Source organism: Ornithorhynchus anatinus, chromosome X4, assembly GCF_004115215.2.
Source record: "Ornithorhynchus anatinus isolate Pmale09 chromosome X4, mOrnAna1.pri.v4, whole genome shotgun sequence".
Classification (NCBI taxonomy): Eukaryota; Metazoa; Chordata; class Mammalia; order Monotremata; family Ornithorhynchidae; genus Ornithorhynchus; species Ornithorhynchus anatinus.
In genome coordinates this window covers 4,409,206-4,431,393 of record NC_041752.1, presented here as the reverse complement: position 1 = coordinate 4,431,393, position 22,188 = coordinate 4,409,206, and the positions used below count along the sequence as shown (strand labels likewise).

Genomic DNA, 22,188 nt, shown 5'->3' with positions numbered 1-22,188 from the left:
TCACAGTCTTCATCCTCATTTTACAGATGAGGTCACTGAGGCACAGTCACCCAGCTGACAGGTGGCAGAGTCGGGATTCGAACCCATGACCAAGCCCGGGCTCTCTCCGCTGAGCCACGCTGCTTCTCTACTGCACTCTGCAAAGCGCTCAGTCTAGTAAGTGCTCAATAAATGCCACCGATTGAGTGACTGCCTGAGGGCACACAGCAGGCAAGTGGAGGAGCGGGGCTTTGAATTCTGGTCTTCTGACGCCCAGGCCCGTGCGCTATCCACTGGGACACACTGCTTTCTCCAGGAGGAGGGGCCGCTGCTGGGAGCCCTCTCTCTCCTGCCTCAGTTTCCTTGGTCGTCCAGCTCAGCCAGCACCCCAAGAGGGGTCCCCCCCCCAGGACTTCTGCGCAATTGGGGATCTCCTCGGGTCCCTCGGACCCGTGGAACTGGCCCAGCCTTTCCCAGATTCCTATAGTGACAGGATCCACCTTTCTATATATTTTGTTAATAATAATAATAATAGCGGTATTTGTGAAGTGCTGACTTTGTGCCAAGCACTGTTCTAAGTAGATCCAAGATAATCAGGGGGGACCCAGTCTCTGTCCCACATGGGCCTCACCGTCTTAATCCCCATTTCACAGATGAGGTAACTGAGGCACAGAGAAGCTCATTCAATTCATTCTGTCGTATTTCCTGAGGACTTCCCCTGCGCACAGCACTGTTCTAAGCCCTCAACAGTAAACAGACCCATTCCCTGCCCACGACGAGCTTAGAGTAGAGTAGAGTCAGGCGTCGGAGCGGGGATCAGAACCCGCGTCCTCTGACTCCCAAGGTCTTGCCGCTAGGCCTTGCCGCCTCTCTACGCACCTCGGCTGCACCTCTTCCCCTTCCTTCCCCTCGCCTCTCTCCTTTCCTCCCCTCCCACCCGGACTCAGCCCAGCCAGACTGCATTCCTGGGGAGGCTGGGATTGTCCTGGGGGGGGGGGGGAGGGAGGGGAGGGTCCAGATGGTTTCTGTGATCCTGGGGTGGGGGGGGAGGGACTCCCAGGGGTGTCCTGCAGGCCTTGACTGTCCCCAGAACAGATCTTGGGGGGCTCCTCCTTGAAGAGGGGGAGGAGGAGAGGCGGGGGGTCTCAGAGGCCGGTGGGCCGCAGGGGAGAGAGTTGTAGGGGGGGGGTCTACTTGAGCGGTCTGGAGGGCTGGGGGTGGGTCAGAGGGTCATTCTTCTGGAGCTCGCTGTGGGCAGGAGAGTGTCTGGTGCTATATCGTTCTCTGCCAACGCTTAGTACAGTGGCCTTGCACGCAGTGAGAGCTCAATAAATACCCTGAATGAACGAATGAGGAGGGGGAGCTCCAGCTCTTGAGCCCTGGAGCTGGAGGCTGGGCAGTCCCAGGGACCCCGAAGTGGAGGCTGAGGAGCCTCGAGCTGCAGGCTGGAGGGGGAGAAACCCGGGGGCCTGGACTGCCTGGCGAGGGAGGGTGGGGGTCCCCAGCTCTCCCCAGGAGGCCGCGTCCCTCCCCTCAGCCCTCCACTTTCTTTCCCTGTTCTGCTGCTGCCCTTCCTTGCCTGGAGGAGCCCCGGAGTTGGAGGTTGAGGAGCCTGGGGAAGCCCAGGAGCCCCAGAGCCGGAGGCTGAGGAGTCCCGGGAGCCCCGGAGCCGGAGGTTGAGGAGATGGAGGAGGCCGGGGAGTCCCAGGAGTCCCAGGAGCCCCGGGGCTGGAGGCTGAGGAGCCTGGAGAGGCCGAGGGGGCCGGGGCAGCCCGGAGCCGGAGGCCGAGCTGACGTGGTGGCTGGCACGAAGCCGGCGGGCAGGTGCCTGGCTGGCAGCACAATGGTGTTTGTCCAGTGTCCCGCCCCGCCCCGCCCCGTCCCCCCCCTCCTCCCCTCCTTCTCCCCCGTCCCGCGGCCGCTCCCTCCCCCGGGAGCCCGGCCCAGGGCAGGAACCGCCGGAGCCCAGCAGCCGGAGAGATAATATTTGGCCAGGGCAGGGCAGCCGAGGGGGCGCGGGCCTGCCAGCGGATGGACGGACGCTGCCCCGCAGGGCGAAGCCCACCCCGCGCCCAGGAGGCGGGCCCCCCTCGCCGCCGATCGCCCGAACCCCGGGGGCCTGCGCCGTCTGGGTGAGTGAGGGCGGGGGTCCCCGGCCGGCCCCCGGCGACCCTGCCCCTCCTCATGGCTGACTCCCTCTCTTTTCCTGTCCTGCTGTTGGCGCCCTTCCTGGCCTTAGCCCTGACGGTGACCCCTGCTCCTTCTCCGGGGCCTTCTCCCCCCAGACCCCCCGGGCCCTCGGGCTCCCAGCCCCCGGCCCCGTTTCTGACCCGGTCTCCAGCCCCCTCCGGGTCCCAGCCCCTCACCCTGTCCCTGGTCCAGCCTTGGGCCTGCCCCGAGGTGTGCGTGTGTGAGGGCCGGGGCCGGGTGGACTGTGCCGGTCAGGGTCTGCGCTCCTTGCCGGGCAGCCTGGCTCCGGACACCCGCGTCCTGGGCTTGAGACGCAACCAGCTGGGCTCCCTGTCGGCCGGGGCCTTCTCCTGGCTGCCGGCTCTGCTCCGACTGGACCTGAAGGACAACGGGATCCGGGCCGTCCACGGCCTGGCCTTCTGGGGCCTGGGGGCCCTGCGCGTCCTGGACCTGAGCGCCAACGAGCTCCACGCCCTGGAGCCCGGGACCTTCCTGCCCCTGCGGGCCCTCCGCGTCCTCGACCTGAGCGGGAACCGGCTGGGCCAGCTGGCCCCCGGGGGGGTGGGCCCGCTGCCCCTGCTGCAGGCGCTGACCCTGAAGGACAACGCGCTGGTGGCCCTGGAGCCGTCGGGGCTGGCCGGGCTGCCCCAGCTGCGTTGGCTGCAGCTGCACGGTAACCCCTGGAGCTGCGATTGTGGAATCCGGGATTTCCGCGACTGGCTCCGGAGCCACGGCCATCAAGTGCCAGGTAAGGGCGGTGGGGGGTGGGGGGCGGCGGCGGCCGGGGGTCCCAGGGGACATCCCGAAGCGCCGGGGACAAGAGGGTGGGCAAGAGAGGGGGGGGAGAGAGGGAAGGGGCAAGAGGGGGAGGGAGAAGGAGAGAGAGAGAAAGGAGGGAGAGAGAAGAAAGGGGGAGGGAAAGAGGGAGAGGGATGGGGAAAGAGGGAGAAAGAGAGAAGGAAGGAGCGAGGAGGGAGAGAGAGAGAGAGAGAGAAGAAAGAGGGAAGGGGAGAGGGAGAAAGAGAGAGAAGGAAGGAGAGAAAAGGAGGGAGGGAGGGAGGGAGGGAGAGAGGGAGAGAGGGAGGGGGAAGAGGGAGAGGGAGAAAGAGAGAGAGAGAAAGGGGGGAGAGAGAAGAAACAGTGAGGGAGAGAGAGGGAGAGGGAAAGAGGGAGGGAGAAGGAAGGAGAGAGAAAGGAGGGAGGAAGAGAGAGAGAGAAGAGGGGGGAGAGAGGGAGGGGGAAAGAGGGAAAGGGAGAAAGAGAGAGAAGGAAGGAAAGAGAGAAAGGAGGGAGAGAGAAGAAAGGGGGAAGGAGAGGGAAAGAGGGAGAAAGAGAGAAGGAAGGAGAGAGGAGGGAGAGAGAAGAAAGGGGAAGGGAGAGAGAGGAGGGGGAGGAGAGAGGGAGGAAAGGAGAGAAAGAATTAGGGAGAAAGACAGAGAGAGAGAGAGAGAGAGAGCGCTCCCCCGGGTCCAGCTTGGGTGTCCGTGTGCGGGCCTGGGGGAGAGGGCTGGCTGGCTGCCACTTGGAAGGGAGAGGGGCGTTCCGGGGGAAGGGGGTCCCGGCCGTCCTCTTCCCTCCCCTCTCCCCCCAGGAGCGGAGTCCCTGCTCTGCGCGACCCCCGAGCCCCTGAGCTTCAGCCCGGTGTCCGCGCTGACCAACGCGTCCTTCAGCCACTGCCGGAGCCGGCTGAGCCTGCCGGAGCTGGCCGTCGTCACCCTGCTGGGGCCCGCCTCCTTCCTGGCCAGCCTGGGCGGCTGCCTGCTCCTGGCCTCCCTGCGGACCCTCTGCCAGCCTTGGGCCCGCCCCCGCCCCCGCCCCCGCCCCCGCCCCCGCCGGCCCGCGAAGCCCACCCCCGGGACCCCCACACCCACCCCGCCGCCGCCGACCCTCGTGTGACCCCCGGGGAGGGTGGGGGGGATCCTCGGGGGCGTCGGGGTCATCCCCTCCCGGGCCAGCCGGTGGCTGGGGAGCCGAGGTGGGGGGTGGGGGGGGACGGGGGGAGACCCTTCCCCCGAAGCGGCAGAGAACGAGCCCGGTGACGGTCGGAACGAGGTGCTTTATGACCCCCCCCCCACCTCCTCCCCTGGTGGGCTGCAGAGATGCCAGACCCTCAGCGGGGGGCGAGGAGAGCCTCCCCCGCCGGGCTGTTCCCCTTGACCCCCCCGGGGTCCCCCACCCCAAGAAGAGACCCCCCCGGACTCTCCCAGACTTCCGGCGGCGTGGGCGTCAGGCCCCGGAGACCACCAGCCGCTGCAGTGTTCTTGCCTTGGGGAGGGGGACATTGAAGCGTGGTGTCACCCCCTTAGGCTCGGAAGATTCGCTGTGACCGCCCTCCTCAGGCCGCGCTGATTGACAGGAGGGACGCCCAGGCCCTCGCCCGGGCTTGGCGGGGGCTCGGGAGGGGGTCGGAGCCGGCGTGGGGAAGGGGCGCCGGGGTAGGCGGTGGGGGGCCCCTCGTGTCCGCGGGAGCAGACTGTGTCCCGTTCCCCGCCCCCCGCCCCTTCCGCAGGGGGACCAGCGGCCGTCCCATCTCCGGCCACCCACCTCTCCCGGTCCAGGTCCTTTTCTCGGGGGTTGGGAGGGCGCGGGGATGCCGAGGGGGGGGGGGGGGAGGGTGGGGACTGTGGGTGCCCGTCTAAGGCGGAGCACTGGGCCAGGAGCAGCAATCCCCGCGGGGAGGCAGAGAGGGGAGAGGCTGGCCTTGGGAGCGGGGAGCAGAGAGGGGGGAAGCCTGGCCCTTGGGAGGGGGAAGCAGAGAGGGGAAGCCTGGCCCTTGAAAGAGAGGGGATCCGACCGGGGAGAGTCTAGCTCTCGGAGAGGGTGGCAGATTAGAGTGTGGCCCCGGGAGGGGGGACCGGAGGAGGGGGACCCCCCCCCCCCCGGGCCTTGGAAGGGGGAGCAGAGGGGGAGAGACTGGCCCTGCTAGAGGGGAGCAGAGAGGGCAAGACTAGCCTGGGTAGAGGGGAGAAGAGAGGAAAAATCTGGCTCTTGGGAAAGGGGAGCGGAGAGGGGAAGCCCGGCTTTTGGGAGGGGGGAGCGGAGAAGGGGAGCCTGGCCTCGGCGGAGGGGAGCAGAGCCGGGGAGCTCGGCCTCGGGGAGTGGGAGCAGAGATGTGGAAACTGGCCCCGGGAGCGGGGAGGAGAGAGGGGAGTCTGGTCTTTGGGAAAGGGGGGAGCCTGGCCCCGCCGGAGGGGAGCGGAGAGGGGAAGCCTGGCCCTTGGGATGGGGGAGAAGAGAAGGCGAGCCCGGCCCGGAAGAAGGGGGGGGAAAGGGGAAGAGAGAGGAAAAGAGCCTGGCCCTGGGGAGGTGGGTTCGGGGGTTCAGGGGAGCAGAGAAGGGGGAGCACAGTCCCTCGGAGGGCCAGGTGGCCAACAGTAGTCCAGCCTGCTGGGAAGCAGCGGGGCCGCTTTCTCTCGGTCCCCGGAGACCGGAGGCGGGGAGGGGGGCTCCCCCGAGTCTTCCCCTCCTGGCAGAGCCCTGGGCCCCCCGGAGCCTGGCGTGGAGGTCGCTCAGGAACTCTGCCCCCCCAGCCCACCGGGCAAGGACCCTCTTCGCCGGCCGGGCTCGGGTGGAAGAGGACGCCCCGCTGCTGACCGACGGTCAAGGCTCGGAATCCGGCCCGGAGCCTCCCCCCGCGGCCGGCCCCCCGGCTCTACCCTGGCAGGAGGGGCAGTGAGGCTCTCCGGGCTCGGGTTCCCGCTGGGTACACTGAGGCAGCCTGGCTCTCTCCGGGTGCGGCCGTTCGGAGAAGACAGTCCAGCTCTCCCCCGGTCCAGCTGGGTAAGCTGAGGCGTCCTGGGTCCAGCTGTGCGGAGAACGCGGTCCAGCTCTTCCCCGGTCCCGCTGGGTAAACTGAGGCAGTGGCTCTCCCCGGGTCCAGCTGTGCAGAGACAGTCCAGCTGGGTAAACTGAGGCAGCCTGACTCTCCCTGGGTCCAGCTGTGCACAGAACACAATCCAACCCTCCTCCGGTCCAGCTGGGTAAACCGAGCCAGGCTGGCTCTCCCCCGGTCCGGCAGGGCGAGCCGAAGCAGGCCAGCTCTCCCCGGGTCCAGCGGGTTAAACGGGTAGCCCGGCTCGCCCCGGGGTCCAGCCGTGCGGTAGGACATAATCCAGCTCTCCCCCGGCCCAGTTGGGCAAACTGAGGCAGCCCGGCTCTCCCCCGGCCCAGCTGGGCAAACTGAGGCAGCCTGGCTCTCCCCCGGTCCGGCTGGGCAAGCCGAAGCAGGCCAGCTCTCCCCCGGTCCGGTTGGGCAAGCTGAAGCGAGCCGGCTCTCCCCCGATCCGGCTGGGTAAACTGAAGCAGCCTGGCTCTCCCCCGGCAAAGCTGGGTAAACTGAGGCAGCACCGGTCTCTCCGGGTCCAACTCGCTGGAAAAACAGTCCAGTTCTCCCCGGGCCCGGTTGCGCGGAGGGGAGGGCGGCGTCCTTTCTCCCCGTCCCCCTTGGCTTCCATCTTGCCTTCAGGTCCCAGCCCTCGGACACCGGGGACCTCTCCCCCCCCCCCCCTCCCGTTCCCCCCACCCCGAGCTCTAGGGACCCCCCCGGGGCAGCAGGTGCCCCCCCCCCCCCCCCTCGGTGGGGCAGGATGGACAGTCAGGCGGAGGGAGGGCAGGGGGAGAGAAGAAGGGAGGCTGGACGCCCCCTCCCCTGGGGAGCAAGGAGGGATCCTGACGGTGGTGGGGGTCGAGGGTCGCGGGGAGGGGGCGGCTCGGCGGAGTCACTGTGGGGAGGAGGGGGCGCCCCCCCTTGGGCCTTCCCGATCAGGGACCCCCCAGGGTCCTGGGGCCCGAAGTCCTGACCCGGCTGGTCCTAGTGGGCACTGGGCCGGGGGATGGGGGGGGTTCGGGGGGGTCTGGGGGTGGGGGGGTGGGGGGGGAGATCCGGGTGGCCCCCGCCTCACACCACGGTGCTGACCGAGGGGTCTGACAGGTTCAGCTGCCCAGGGATATCAGTGGGATGGAACTGCTGCAAAATACAAATACACAGACAAGGGGAGGGATTAGGGTTAGCTCGCCCGGGGGGCGGGGGGCGCGGGCGGGGGGCTCACGGGGCCACCGGACGCCCAGGCTGGCGCTGCGGGGGGGTCGTGGAGGGGGGAGGGGGTCGGGGGGAGCAGGCCAGGAGCAGCAGCAGCAGCGGGGTGGGGGACGAGGGGAGGGGGGCGGCATCCTGTCCCCCTCGTCTTGCTTCGGGGATTTGACCAGGATGCTTTGCGGTAGGCCGGAGTGAGGATGGGGGGGCGGGGGCGGGGTGGGGGGGAAGGGCTCCAGGGCCGGGGTCGCCTCGGGAGGGGGGGAGGGGGCGGGGGGCGGGCAGAGGCGGTGGGCAGAGGTGGGCAGAGGTGGGCAGAGGTGGGCGTCTCAGCTCTCCCTATGGCGGGAACACATCTTGAACTCTCCCTCCTCCCTCTCAATAGCTCTTCGCGGCAGCACCGTGTCTTTTTGGTTTTGCAAAGCGCCGCGTCCACCCCCGGTACTCTATAAATAAGAATCAACAATCAATACCCGCTGGACTGGTCCGGCCGGCGGGCCCCCTGGGGACCCCGAGAGCCCCCCTCCCCACCCCACACTTCCCCCCCAAAACCCCCAAGCCCCCACCCCCCGCCCCCTCCACCCCACCCCTCCCCAGGGTCTGGTTCCAGCCTGGAGAGTCGCAGACCCGAGTGACCTCCCTTCCCCCCACCCGGGGGGAGGGACAGTCCTCCCCCCCCCCCGGCTCCACCGCCCCCCACACCTTGCTGGGCACCCCCTTCTTGACCCCCAAAACTCAGAGCTGAATTGGGGGGGGGGGGCGCGCCCCGGTCATCCTCCCTACCCCAGCCCCCAAGTCCCCTGCCCTGCCACGCTCCACTGGATTGCAATCTCTACGAGAGCAGGGATCGTGTCTACCAACCCTGTTGCAAACGCTTAGTCAGTGCTCTGCACACAGTAGGTGCTTAATCAATACCACCGATTGATGGATCGATCGATCGATCGGATTGGTTCACCCCACCTCCCTCTCCAGACCCCTCCTGCCTCCACCTTCCCATCCTCTGCAGCTTAGCATCAGTGGGTAGAGCCCGGGCCTGGGAGTCAGAAGGACCTGGGTTCTCATCCCGGCTCCGCCACTTGTCCGCTGCGTGACCTTGGGCGAGTCACCTCACTTCTCTGGGCCTCAGTTCCCTCATCTGTCAGATGGGGATGAGCGTGTGAGCCCCAGGTGGGACAGGGTCTGGCTCCGATCCGATTAACTTCTATCTACCCCAGCCCTACAGTGCTGTCAAGCGCTTAATAAATAAGATCATTATTATTCATGCATTCGATCGTATTTATTGAGCGCTTACTGTGTGCAGAGCACTGTGCGAAGAGCTTATTGTTACTATTATTATCTGAAGAAGTGGCATTGCCACCCGCTCCCAACTCCTCCGCTCTGGCCTGTCCAGAATTGGATCGGAGCTAGAGCTGGTGAGTAGATGATCGTCAGCCCTTTCTCCTCAGAGTTCCTCACTGTCTGGAGCTGGTGGTCTCTCTCCATTGCCTCCCCTTTTCCCTTCAGCCTCCTCCTTCCCCTACCCAGGGGGGATCGAGGAGGGGGCCAAGAGTTTAGCACAGTGCTCTGCACACACACAGAAATGCCGTTGATTGAGGGGATAGAATATCCCGGACCGAAGTACCCCCGAAGGCCAACTGATCCCCGGCTCCTGAGGAGCCGGTGGGGGGTGGGGGGTGGGGGTCCCTGCCTATCCTCCGGGAACCCCAAGATGCACCTTCCTGGTTGTGTGCGGCTGGGGGGCCGGGGGAGGGGGCTGCGGGCCGTCCGAGCCCCCCGTAACCGCCTGGGCCCGGACCCCTCCTCGCGGCCCAAACTTCAACCTTGCCCACACACGCCTGCCTCTTCCCCTCCTGAACATCATTCCAGAGCTGGATTGGGGCCTGCTCTTAAGGCCGGAGGCCGGGGACGGGGGGACGGGGGGGGTGCCAGGAGGCCCCCCCTTCCCAGCCTGGAGACCCCCCACCCACCCCCGCCCGGCCTCTTTCCCAGAACCCGGGGCCGAGTCGGGTGGGCCCAGAACCCCAATCCCCGGGAAGGCCCGAAGCCCAACGAACTGGAACAAGCAGAGAGACCCCGGCTGGTAGCCCCCAGGGCCCTCCACACCCCACCCCACCCCACCCCCACCTCCCACCGGTCACCCCAGGCCCACACGGAGACCACATGGAGGATGCAACACGCATGGCTCTGGTGAGGTGAGACAGGCCCCCCCAGGGGGTGGGGGGGGGCGGGGGGGAATGGGGTGGGAGGGGGCAGGCGGGAGGGCACAGAAGGGTCGGGAGACGGCGGGACAGAGTCACATGCCACCGGCTCTCCGGGCCCTGCTGGGACGGGCAGAGAGAAAACGGGAGTGACCACAACCAGGAGAGTCCGACACACAAAAGAAAAAGGAAAATCAAAAAAGAGAAGAAGTTGTGAGAGCATTCTCCCCAAGTGGCGTCCAGACGGTGGCCGGCTGGTTCCTGTCCCCCACAGCCCCCTCCCCTCCTCCTCTTCCACCGCCCCCTCACCCCCAACCCACCTCCCGGCTCTCCTGGCCCCTGGACCGGGCCCTGGGCCCCAGACAGGCTCTGTGACTGAAGACTGACTGACCGACTGACCGACTGACCAACTGACCGGTGACAACACAGGGCACCGTCGGGATGGGTGTGTTGGAGTCATGGGATGGCCGGAGAGAGTGAGAGGGAGACGGGGAGATGGAGGGAGACACGGAGAGAGAGAGAAAAGGAGAGAGGGACAGAGAGGGAAGGTGACAGGGCGGAGAGGGAGAGGCAGGAAGATGGAGATAAAAGGAATGAGCAAGAGAGACAGGGAGATGGAGAGGAAGATGGAGAGAGATACAGAGAGAGAGAAGAGGGGAGAGAAAGACAGAGACAGATAGGGAGATGGAGATAAAAGAGAGAGCAAGAGAGAGGGATATGGAGACACAAAGAAAGAGAAAAGGGGAGAGAGAAAAACAAAGGGAGACAGGGAAAAAGAGAGGAAAATGGAGATAAAAGAGACAGCAGTAGAGGGAGGTGGAGAGAGACACACGCAGAGAGAAAAAGAGAGACAGAGAGACAGGAAGACAGAGAGAGATGGAGATAAAAGAGCATAAGAGAGAGAGGGGGAGATGGAGAGGGACACAGAGAGAAAGAAACGGAGATAGAGAGAGGGGGAGAGGGAGATGGAGACACATACTGAAGGAGAGAGCGAGAAACGGAGATAGAGAGACTGAGAGAATAGGAGAGATCGAGAGAGATGGAGGATGGAGAGAGACACAGAGAATGGAAGAGAGATTCAGAGAGACAGGGAAATGGGGAGACAGAGAGAGAGCAGGGAGATGGAGAGAGACCCAGAGAGAGAAAAGGGGAGAGGCAGATGGAGATGGATAGAGTCTCGGAGAGAAAAGGAGTGAGATGGAGAGACCAAGAGAGACAGAGAGAAAAGCAGAGCGTGAGAGAGATGGGGGATGGAGAGACACACCGAGAAAGAAAAGGAGAGAGAGCTGGAGGTGGACACAGAAGAGAGAAAGACAGAGAGACACAGAAAAGGAAAGAGAGGAAAAAGAGAGTGTGAAAGAAACAGGGAGATGGCGAGAGACACAGGGAGAGGGAAGGAGAGACTGAAAAGGAGAGTGCGAGAGAGACAAGAGATGAAGAGAGAGACACTGAGACACTGTCTCCCCCTCTAAACTGTAAGCTCTTTGCGGGCAGGGAGCAGCTCTGCCAACTGTTGTATTGTACTCTCCCGAGTACTTAGCACAGTGTTCTGCACATAGTAAGTGCTCAATAAATACCACTGCTGACGATGACGATGGTGATGATGAGAGAAATGAAGAGAGACAGGAAGATGGAGGGAAATGTAAAGAGAAATGTAGAAAGATTGAGAGAGTGATGGAGAGAGACGGGAAAAGAGAGAAAAGTAGAAAGGGAGAGATGGAGATAAACAGAAACACAGAGATAGGAGGGTGAGAGAGACAGGGAGATGAAGAGAGACACAGGCCAAGGGAGTGAGAGAGACAGGGAATTGAAGAGAGGCAGAGAGAGGAGGAAAGAGCAAGAAAGGGAAATAGAGATGCAGAGAGGAGAAAGCAAGAGACAAGGAGATTATGAGAGACACAGAGAGAGGAGTAGAGAGCAAGAGAGACAGGAAGATAATGAGAGAAATACAGAGAGGAGGAGAAAGTGAGAGACAGGGAGGTGAAGAGAGACAGAGAGAGAAGGAAAGAGCAAGAAAGGGAGATGAAGAGAGACAAAGAGGAGAGACAGGAGAGACAGGGAGGTTAGGAGAGACACATAGAGAGGAGAGGAAAGCGAGAGAGACAGGAAGATGCCGAGAGAAATACAGAGGGGGGAGAGAGTGAGAGACAGGGAGGTGAAGAGAGACAGAGAGAGGAGAAAAGAGCAAGAAAGGGAGATGAAGAGAGACACACAGAGGAGAAAGCAAGAGAGTCGGGGAGATGAAGAGAGATACAGAGAGAGGGGGAGAGAGTGAGAGACAGGGAGATGTTGAGAGAAACACAGAGAGGAGGAGTGAGAGACAGGGAAGTGAAGAGAGACAGAGAGGAGAAAGCAGGAGAGACAGGGAAATTACAAGAGACACAGAGAGGCACAGAGAGAGTGAGAGACAGGGAGGTGAAGAGATGCAGACAGGAGGAGAGAGTGAGAGACAGAGAGGTGAAAAGAGACAGAGAGAGGAGGAAAGAGCAAGAAGGGAAGATGAAGAGAGACACAGAGGAGAAAGCAAGAGAGACAGGGAGATGAAGAGAGACACGAGAGAGGAGAGGGTGAGAGACAGGGAGGTGAAGAGATGCAGAGAGGAGGAGAGAATGAGAGAGATAGGGAAGTGAAGAGATGCTGAGATGAGGAGAGAATGAGAGAGACAGGGAGGTGAAGAGGCACAGAAAGGAGGAGTGGGAGAGGCAGGGAGGTGAAGAGATGCACACAGAGAGGGAGAGAATAATCCTGCGCGAGAGATGAAAGAGCCCGACAGAGGCAGGATCGGGGGTAAACAGAGAACCAGAATCGAAACATGGAGAGAGTGACAGAGAGGCCTGAGCCAGACAGACAGAGGGAAACGAGGGAATCAGCTGAGAAACAGAGATGCAGAGGCAGACCGACAGCCTGAAACAGACAGAGAGACAGAGAGAGACAAAAGTTCTAGGGAGAAAATGTCTGTCTCCCCCGCTGGGCCTTAAGCTCCTTGAGGGCCGGGGACCGCATCTGTTTACCCTGTGGTACTCCGCGGTACTTAGTACTGTGCTCTGCACATATGAAGCGCTCAATAAATACCATCGATTGGTTGATCGATACATTGATCGATACAGTCCAGTGCTCTGCCCACTAAGTAAGAGCTCTATAAATACCAGGTCGTGTTTCCCGATCTGCTTGGGAAGGGTCTGACATCTGGATCCACCATTTTTGAGGAAATACTGCCCTTTGGATGAAGGCATCGCATTTTCCCCCCGATGCAGCTCTAGGAGCAGTATCGCAGAAGGGAGGGCTTCCTGGAGGCAGGGGACTGTCAATTTTGGGGAGTTTTTCCTGGGGGGGGGGCCCTGGAACCTTGAGCCGGCCCTGCTCCGCAGCTTGGAGTCACTCTAAGCACTTACGCTTAGTACAGTGCTCCGTACAGAGTAAGCGCTCAATAAATACCATGGATTGATTGATTGATGGGTCTTTGAATGCGACCCCTGGAAGCAGGGTCGAGAAGCCAGCGTGGCCTAGTGGGAAACAGCCCGGGCCTGGGAGTCAGGGGACCTGGGTTCTACTCCCGGCTCTGCCGCTTGCCTGCTGCGTGATCTTGGGCCAGTCACTTCATTTCTCTGGGCCTCAGTGAGTTCATCTGTAAAATGGGGATGAAGACCGTGAGCCCCATGTAGGGTCATGGATTTTATCCAACTTGATGATCCTGAATCTACCTCAGGGCTAAGTAGAGAAGCAGCGTGGCTCAGTGGAAAGAGCACGGGCTTGGGATTCAGAGGTCGTGGGTTCTAATCCCGACTCCGCCACTTGTCTGCTGTGTGACTTTGGGCAAGTCACTTAACTTCTCTGTGCCTCAGGCCCCTCATCTTAACCTGGGGATTAAGACTGTGAGCCCCATATGGGACAACCTGATGACTTTGTATCTACCCCAGTGCTTAGAACAGTGCTTGGCACATAGTAAGCAGTTAAGGAATACCACCGTTATTATTATTACAGTGCCTGGCACATAGTAGGTACTTAACAAAAGCGGCAATTACAATTCTCTGGGCCTCAGTTCCCTCGTCTGTAAAGTGGGGATTTGGTAGTTTGTCTCCCTTTCCCTGAGCTCTTTGTGAGCCCCATGAAGGAGAGGAACTTGCCTCATAACCACCCAAGCACCAAGTACAGTGGTTAGCACATAGTAGGTGCTTAACAAAGATAAATAGCAATAATAATAATGATAATCAATAATAATAACACCCTTGGAGGTCAAAACTGGTGGACTCAAAGCAAATCGAAGGTAACACGCAAAAGAAGCAGCATGACCCAGTAGATAGAGCTGGGGGCCTATGAGTCAGAAGGACCTGGGTTCTAATTCTGACTCTGCCATGCATCTGCTGTGTGATCTTGGGCCAGTCATTTAACTTCTCTGCCCCGGTGAGCCCCATGTGGGACAGGGACCGTGACTAACCTGATTCGCTTGTATCTATCCCAGTGCTTAGTGGAGTGCCTGGCACATAATAAGCACTTAACAAATACCTTAAAAACACACACAGTAGGTGTTGAGTGTACGGAATCTGAGCAGCAGTTGTCCTCTCTCAAACACTTAGTACAGTGCTCTGCCCACAGTAAGCGCTCAATAAATACCACTGATGGATTGATTAACTGTTTGATCAGTAGGTTCAAGAGAGCTTAGGATGAATTCCTGCTCTTTGTGGGCAGGGAATGTGTCTGTTTATTATTGTAGCATACTCTCCCAGGTGTTTAGTACAGTGCTCTGTGCACAGTAAGCGCTCAGTAAATACGACTGCCTGGCTGGATGAGTGGCGGCGGAGGGGGTGGGCAGAGGGAAGGGTAGAGCTGTAGAGGGAGGAGTGAGCATGTCAAACCAGATGCCTTGTTCCTCGCTGTTCCTCGAAACATCCTGCTGTCACTTTCAGAGATGGAATCAATTATTAGTCTCTTCCAGAATGGCTCTCCACATCAATCGATCGAGCAATTGGATCTATTGAGGACTTTCTGAGGGCAGAGCACTGTACTAAGCGCTTGGGGGAGTACAGTACAGCAGAGTTCGTAGATGCGTTCCCTGCCCACAACGAGCTTACCGCCTACCTTGCCTATCTCGCCGCCGACCCCTAGACCTCCCTCTTCAAATCCGACAGACAAAGACACTCCCCCTCTTCAAGGCCTTATTGAAGGCCCATCTCCTCCAAGAGGCCTTCCCTGACTAAGCCCATCTTTCCTCTTCTCCCACTCCCTTCTGCATCACCCTGACTTGTTCCCTTTGTCCTTCCCCCATCCCACCCTCACAGCATTTGTGTACATATCTATCATTTATCTGTATTGATGTCTGTCTCCACCCCTCTAGACTGTAAGTTTGTTGTGGGCAGGGAATATGTCTGTTAATTGTTGTGCTCTCCTAAGCGCTTAGTACAGTGCTCTGCACACAGTAAACGCTCGATAAGTACAATTGAATGAATGAGGGGAGGTCTTAGACTGGGTTCTTTGGGAATTTCCACCAGCAGAAGGGGAGAATACTTCAAGGCTACCCCAAGACCCAACTTCCACGGTCTTGCTACCACGACAACCCGAGGCTCGGGTTGCAGGGGGAACTCCCAGCCCCCAGAATCTAGACGGGGATGGAGTCAAACCAAGATCTAGAGACAGACCTGAAGAGGGAAGAGGTGAGAGACAGAAGATGGGAAGAGAGATGGAGGCCGACGGAGTCAGACAGGGTCGCAGCCGATTGAAGAGGAAACGGTCAGAAGCTGAGATGACGGTGAAGGGACTGAGGGAGACAGAAAATTGGAAGGGGGAGAAATCAAGAAATTAGCAGATGCAGAGAGAGAGAGAGAGAGAGAGAGAGAGAGAGGGAGAGGGAGAGAGAATTCAGCGAGGAGGAGAGAGGGAAACAGATTAAGAGGAGAGAAGAAGAGACAGAGACAGGAGAGCAAGGCAGAGAAGAGGTAAGAAAGGCAGAAAAGGGAGAGAAAGGGTGGGAGAGAGAGAGGGAGAAAAGGAGAGGGGGAGAGGGAAAGAGAAGGAGAGAGAAGGGAGAGGGAGAGGAGAAAAAGAGGGAGCGGGAGAGGGAAGAGAGAGGGAGAGGAGGAGGGGGAGGTAGAGGGAGATGAGGAGGGAGAGAAGAGAGATAGAAAGAAGGGGGGAGAGAGAGAGGGAGAGGAGAAAGGAGAAAGGAGAGAGAAAGAAAGGAGAGAGAAAGGAGAAAGGAGAGAGAAAGGAGAAAGGAGAGAGAAAGGAGAGAGAGAGAGAGAGAAAGAGAAAGGAGAGAGCCAGGGGAGATTCTTTCTCCCTCTTACCGTGTCTTTGGAAGACCTACGCCTCTTGAAGCTGGAAGCCAGAGAAGATGTGATGGACCTAAATGTGGCTTTCTTTTTAGGGTCGGGTTCTGCTCTACCACTTTTTCTATCCTAAAATGAATATGTATAAGTGATTAGATCTCTAATGAGAGGGCACACCTCCTTTGCCCTCCTGACATGAGCTAGAGAAGTCATGTCTCTTGGCAACGCTTCACCTCTCGGACAGGCGGCTGGTGGGGGGCGGGCAACCTCTCTTCTTTGGAGGGGGGTCCCTGACTGGCGAGGGGAGGGGGCGGGGGGCTCTCATCTGGCTAACGCTGAGTCTCTATGGGGAAGGGTCATCGCTGTCCCCATAGGTCTCTCTCTCTCTCTACTTCCAGCCATCCTCCGGGCCCCAGAAGAGACTCGTCTGGCCACCCCCACCTACCCCGGACCGAGGTGCCCCCGAACTGGGCCTTGCCACTGGGCTAGAGCATGCCAACTTCTCCGGGGAGGGAGGAGGCCAGAGGCGGGGAGATGGTGGCCCCGGGAGCCTGGAAAAGAGGCAGCGGAGATTTAGACGGCGCGTTGCGTCTGAGGAACAAGAGTGGAGAGGAGCCGAACTCTTGGCCCGGGAGGTCACCGGGGCAAGAGGAAGGTGGAGAGGAAGAGCAGGAAGACAGGCTTGGGGAGGGAATGGAGGCGGGGAGGGGGGCCGGAGTCGGGGGGTGGGTCCGACCTGGTCTCCCGAGCAGGAAGGGGAGGGAAGAAGCTGGGGGGAGGGAGAGATGTGGCCAGCCGGGGTCTGTGGCTCGTGGGGCTGGCGGGGTGGACGGTGCAGAGGCCTGGTGGGCGTTTCTTCCCCGGGATGGGGTCCGCTGAGTCAAAAGGCTGGGGAGAGGATCCGCTTTCCAGGGGCCCAGCTCGGTCTCTTCCCCAAGCACAAGCAGAGGGGCAGTGGGTCAGAGGGTGGGCTGGACTCTTTCGCTTCCCCCAGACACTTCAAGATGCCCCAGCCCACCCCCAGACCTTCCGCTGGCTCCCGTCCACCGGCTCCTAGTGAGGAAGAGCCTCGGCTTGTCTTCCCATGCTCGGAGGAGGAGACCCTGAGGGCGGGACCCCCTGCTCTCTTGTGCCCCGACCCCTCCGTCCGCCCCCCAGTTCGGTGTAGCGGATGGAGCACGGGCCTGGTTCCACCCCCTTGTCTGCTGCGTGACCGTGAGCAGGTCACTTCACTTCTCTGGGCCTCAGTTACCTCCTCTGTTAAAAATGAGGATGGAGAGTGCGAGGCCCAGGTGGGACGGGGACTGTGTCCAACCTGATTAACTTGTATCTACCCCAGCGCTTAGAACAGCGCTTGGCACTCAATAGGCGCTTAACAAGTATCATCATTATTATTAGAAGTAGAAGCCAAGGCCAGCCGGAAAGGGAGGGGTCTGCCTAGAAGAAGCCACAGCTCGAGGACGGCTACTTTGGCTAAGAAGAGGAAATAGAAGAGATGCGTCTGTAAGCGTTAATGGATTGGGTCGTCAGTTCTCAGCCATCAGCATTCTTGGGTCTAAATTGGTCCCTCACCCTTTGTGTGGACCCGGTGGGTATTTTCCCGGGCACGGTAGCCTCCGGATGGTCATGGTAGCCCCGGACATGGCGGTCCTGGGTATGGAGGCCCACACGGGCAGAGCACAATCCAGCATTTCATATTCCTCACCAACAGTCCCCCTTTCCAGGTAGGACCACCTGTCCCCCCAACCCCCACACCTCCTGTGGCTACCGGGACCTCGATGTGGAGTCCCGCTGGCTCTCCCAACCGGGGAAGAGGCAACCCCAGAAGCAGGGGCCGAGGGAGGAGGGGGAGGAGGCGGCACTGGGGAGGCCAGATCCTCTTCCCCGGGGTCGGCCCAGCGGCTAGGAACCGGAGAGGCTTGGCCCCCGGCTGGGATGTCAGGACCCCTGGGGTCCAGGCTGCTTCGCCCTGACTCCGCGCACCCCGGTGGGGGTCAGGGATCGGGTCTGACCGGATGATCTCGTAGCATCCCCAGCGCTTAGTACAGTGCGAACCGCACATAGCAAGCGCTTAGCGTATTCCACCGTGAAAAGCGCGCCCGCTTTTCTGAGCCTCGGTTTCTCCCCTCCTGAGAATCGGGGAGAGGCGACGGGATGGTCGGTCGTAGCTCAGAGACAACCGCCGCCTCCCCACGGGTGGTCCCAGGCTGACCCGGAGTCCGGACGCTGACCGCCTGCTCCGGCCGAGGCGGAGAAGGGCGGCGAGATCCTCCCACCCCCCCACCCCCTCCCCCTGGGCCGAGCATCTCCCGGGGGTAGAGGCGGGGGTCGTGGGGGTGGTCGGGTCCGCTGGGCCGGAAGAGGGGAGCAAGGAGCCCCCTTTGGACATTGAGGCCCGGCTCTCCCTACCTGCAGGTTCTTCCTCCAGACGTTCACGGCCGCGAATGCTAACTGCATCTGCTTCCTGCGAGCATCCTTGTGCCGCTTGTAGGCGATCTCGATGAAAATCAGAAATATCCCGGCCACGATCCCTCCGGCCACAAGCATGAACACTCCTGTAGCCGGTGACAAGAAGGACGCTCGGTCCCTTTCCAGTTCCCCCTTCCCCTCCCTTCCTCCTCGCTGAGGAAGACCCCCCTGCTCGACCCCCTGCTCAGGCCATGAGATGGAGGAAGGGGGAACGGGCCGGTGGATTTCCCTTACAAAATAATAACTGCGGCATTCGTTGAGCGGTTACCATGTGTCGGGCACCGTACTAAGCGCCGGGGTGGGTACAAGCAAATCGAGACGGACCCGATCCCTGGCCCACAAGGGGCCCACAGTCTCAGTTCCCATTTTAAAGATGAGGTAACTGAGGCCCAGAGAAGTGAAGCGACCTGTCCGAGGTCACCCAGCAGACAAGTGATGCGACCAGGATGAGAACCCAGGTCTCCTGACTCCCAGGCCCGGGCTCTTCCAACTAGGACACACTATTTTTCTCTGCAGTAATAGAAAAGGAGTTTCTGGTTTGGGAATGGGAGAGAGAGTGATCAAGACGCAGCACGGAGAAGCAGCGTGGCCTAAGGGCTAGAACCCGGGCTTGGGAGTCAGAAGGACCTGGGTTCTAATCTCTGCTCCACCACTGTCTGCTTCCCTATACCTCAGTTACCTCATCTGTAAAAATGATGTGTATATAGCTATACTTCTATTTATTTATATTGATGCCTGCCTACTTGTTTTGTTTTGTTGTCTATCTCCCTCCTTCTAGACTGTGAGCCCGTTATTTAGTAGGGATTGTCTCTATTTTTTGCCCATTTCTACTTTCCAAGCGCTTAGTACAGTGCTCTGCACACACTAAGCGCGCAATAAATACGTTTGAATGAATGAATGAATGAACGATTGGGAGCCCTATGAGGGACAGGGACTGTGTCCAACCCAATTTGCTTGTATCCACCCCGGCGCTTAATACAGTGCCTGGCACATAGTAAGCGCTGAACAAATACCATAATAATTATTATTGTTATTAGTTACCTCATCTGTAAAATGGGGACGAAGACTCTGAGTCCCATGTGGGACAGAGACTGTGTCTAATCTGATTACCTTCTATCTACCCTAGTGCCTGGCACATAGTAAGCGCTTAATAAATACCATAAAAAAAGAGGTAGCCATTGGGGGGGGGGGTCTCCTCCAAGCGATGCCCAGGGGACCCCAGAGACTCTCCTCCCTGCCCCCCACTGCCCCACCGCCCCTCTTCTGGAAGGGGCTACGGGCTCTGCTCTCTGGCATTGCAGAAGCAGCGTGGCTTAGTGGAAAGAGCCCAGACTTGGGACTCAGCGGTCGTGAGTTCTAATCCCAACTCTGCCACGTGTCAGCTGTGTGACTTTGGGCAAGGCACTTAACTTCTGTGGGCCTCAGTTACCTCATCTGTAAAATGGGGACAAAGACTGTGAGCCCCAAGTGGGACAGCCTGATAACCTTGGATCTATCCCAGTGCTCAGAACAGTGCTTGGCACATTGAAAGCGCTTAGCAAATACCATCATTATTACTATTATTGGCGGCTATGAGTTTATATCGGAGTGGCTGGGAGTGATGGGGCTTGAATCTTTCTTCATAAAGTCTTAACCTGCCTCGAATCCCTCCGACTTGTCCGCTAAGCTTGTTATGGGTAGGGAATATGTCTTTTTATTGTTCTCTTTTACTCTACCAAGAGCTTAGTACAGTGCTCTGCACACAGTAAGCGCTCAATAAATAAAACTGAATGATTGTATGAATGAGAAAGGAGAGGGAGAGGCCAAATTCCGGCTCTCTACTGGAAACCCCTCTCCTCATCACATGGCACAGAACAGAAGGTAGGAGACTGTAGCTCGTTATGGGCAGGGAATGTGTTTGCTAATCCTGTTGTATTATACTCTTCCAATCGCGCTTAGTACAGTCCTCTGCACAAGGTAAGCGCTCGATAAAATCATTAATTGATTGATAGGAGGGAACGGGCTCTATCTTCCCCCACCTCTGCAGTTTGTGGTCCGACAGAGGGGAGGAGGGTTGGCAGTGAGGGTCCCGGGGGGTGATCGGAGGTCCGGGGAGATCGGGACGGGGACCCACCGGCCATGTTCTCAAAGGTCAGTGTCGCTGGGGCGTTGCTTCGGGAATCGCACTCTTGGTACCGGACCCAGGTCTTGTCCAGGTCCTCCATGAAGCCATTCTCGTGGGACCTGAGGGGGAACCGAGGGCGGTCAGAGCTGGGGAGGGGGTCCCCGGGGGCCATGGGTAGGAGGGGGAGAGGTGAATGCAGAGGGAAAAAATCAGGGGCCCATTAGGGAACTGGGAGGGGCATCTCCCTGATCCTGGGATGGAGGGGTGGGAGAGGGGGAATATGTGTGTGTGTGTTTTTGTGCGTGTGTTGATTCCCCAAGTTGGGTGCATGGAAGCAGTCAACTTCCTGAGCCATGAGGCTGGAGGGATATTGATTGGGGAGGTGGGGGGGGGTCTCCCTCTTTCTGATATGGCATTGGGGGAGGGCAGACCCTGGGGCTGCCTTTCGGCTCAGACTCTTCATCCCTTCCCGCTTTTCTGACATTGAATGTGTCTGCTTATTGCTCTATGGTACTCTCCCAAAGATTTAGTACAGTGCTCTGCACACAGTAAGTGCTCGATAAATACGAATGAATGAATGAATGGTAGAGGTCCCCCGTGCCACCCGGTGGACTTTTGGTCATTCCAAGATGGCCCCGGTTCGTTGGGCAGTGGTCGAGCCTGGTACAGGGTGAGAGGAGGGGGCTTGGGGTGGAAAGAGGGCTAGCGAGGGGCGGAGGGGGTGGGGAGTCCCCAGGGGCGTTGGGTGGGAGGAGGGTACGGACTTCAGGATGGCCAGGGAGACGTTCTGCTTCCAGGGGCTGTCCTTGCGCATGCCGATGCCAAAGCCGGAGCGGAAGAAGAGTTCGCCGGTGGTCACCAGGTCACACTTCTGAGACGCCTCGAACTCCAGCACCGCCGAATCCCAGATGAACGCGTGGAGCTTGCTGGAGGGAGAAAAGAGGACGGCTGGGGAGGGCCCGGCCCCCCGCCCTCTGAAGATCCCACCTTCCGAAGCAGCGCGGCCCGGGCCTGAGAGTCGGAGGGACTTGGGTTTCAATCCCGGCTCTGCCACTTGTCTGCCGTGTGACCTTAGGCAAGTCACTTCATTTCTCTGGGCCTCGGTGACCTCGTCTGTAAAATGGGGATGGAGAAGGTGAACCCCATGGGGGACAGGGATTGGATCCAACCCGATAAACTTGAATCTACCCCAGTGCTTAGAACAGGGCTTGGCACAAAGTAGGCGCTTAACAGTATGATCATTATTGACCTGCCCTCCCTCATTTTATAGACTCTCCTGTTTTGGGTTTTTGTTTTGATTTTAAGGTCTTTGTTTAAGCGCTAACTATATTTCAGGCACTGTTCTAAGCGCCTTGGTAGATGCAGGGTAAACAGGTTGGACCCAATCCATGTCTTGCTGGGGCTTAGGGGCTTAAACCCCGTTTTACCGATGAGGTAACTGAGGCACAGTGAAGTCGAGAAGCAGCGTGGTCTAGTGGAAAAGGCACGGGCCTGGGAATCAGAAGGACCGGGTTCTAATACCAGCTCTGCCATTTGTCTGCTGTGGGACCTTGACTGAGTCACTTCACTTCTCTGGGCCTCAGTTACCACATCTGTAAAATGGGGATGAAGACTGTGAGCCCCATGTGGGACAGGGTCAGGTGTCCAACCTGGTTAACTTGTATCTTCCCCAGTGCTCAATTCAGTGCCTGCCACATACAATTGTTCTCCGTCCGTCTAGACCGTAAGTCTGTTATGGGCAGGGAACGTGCCTCCCAAGTGCTTCGTACAGTGCTCTGCACCTGTAAGTGCTCAATAAATGCCTTTAATGGATTGACTATTGGATTGATTAGCTAATATCCCCCTTAAAAGTTCAGTAACTTGTGGTCATACAACAGACTATTAATAATCGTGGTAATTGTGGTATTTGTTAAGCATTTACTATGTGCCAGGCACTGTTCTAAGCACTGGGGT

General features: G+C 59.5%; 2 protein-coding genes across 12 annotated transcripts in view; one reads left to right on the top strand and one right to left on the bottom strand.

The window, feature by feature from the left end:
* The first annotated feature begins 1,913 nt into the window (after positions 1-1,913).
* Positions 1,914-5,845, top strand: LRRC26 (leucine rich repeat containing 26). The gene is made up of 3 exons (XM_029054190.1): positions 1,914-2,917; positions 3,761-3,976; positions 5,700-5,845. The coding sequence occupies exons 1-3, from the start codon at positions 2,164-2,166 to the stop codon at positions 5,843-5,845; spliced, it is 1,116 nt and encodes a 371-aa protein (XP_028910023.1). The 5' UTR covers positions 1,914-2,163.
* Positions 5,846-7,030: 1,185 nt separating this feature from the next.
* GRIN1 (glutamate ionotropic receptor NMDA type subunit 1) overlaps positions 7,031-22,188 on the bottom strand; it is a 59,803-nt gene continuing 44,645 nt past the window's right edge. For 3 of the 11 annotated variants that reach the window (XM_029054338.2, XM_029054336.2, XM_029054340.2), the window contains 5 exons: positions 21,000-21,161; positions 20,245-20,354; positions 18,072-18,217; positions 15,681-15,791; positions 7,474-7,647 (listed from right to left, as the gene is read on the bottom strand). In XM_029054338.2, the coding sequence (XP_028910171.1) occupies positions 7,531-7,647; positions 15,681-15,791; positions 18,072-18,217; positions 20,245-20,354; positions 21,000-21,161 (646 nt within the window). In that variant the 3' untranslated portion in view covers positions 7,474-7,530. Of the gene's footprint in view, positions 7,136-7,473; positions 7,648-15,032; positions 15,152-15,680; positions 15,792-18,071; positions 18,218-20,244; positions 20,355-20,999; positions 21,162-22,188 lie in introns of those variants that run through there. The other 8 variants (XM_029054342.2, XM_029054344.2, XR_003755867.2 and 5 more) reach the window with 7 other exon arrangements.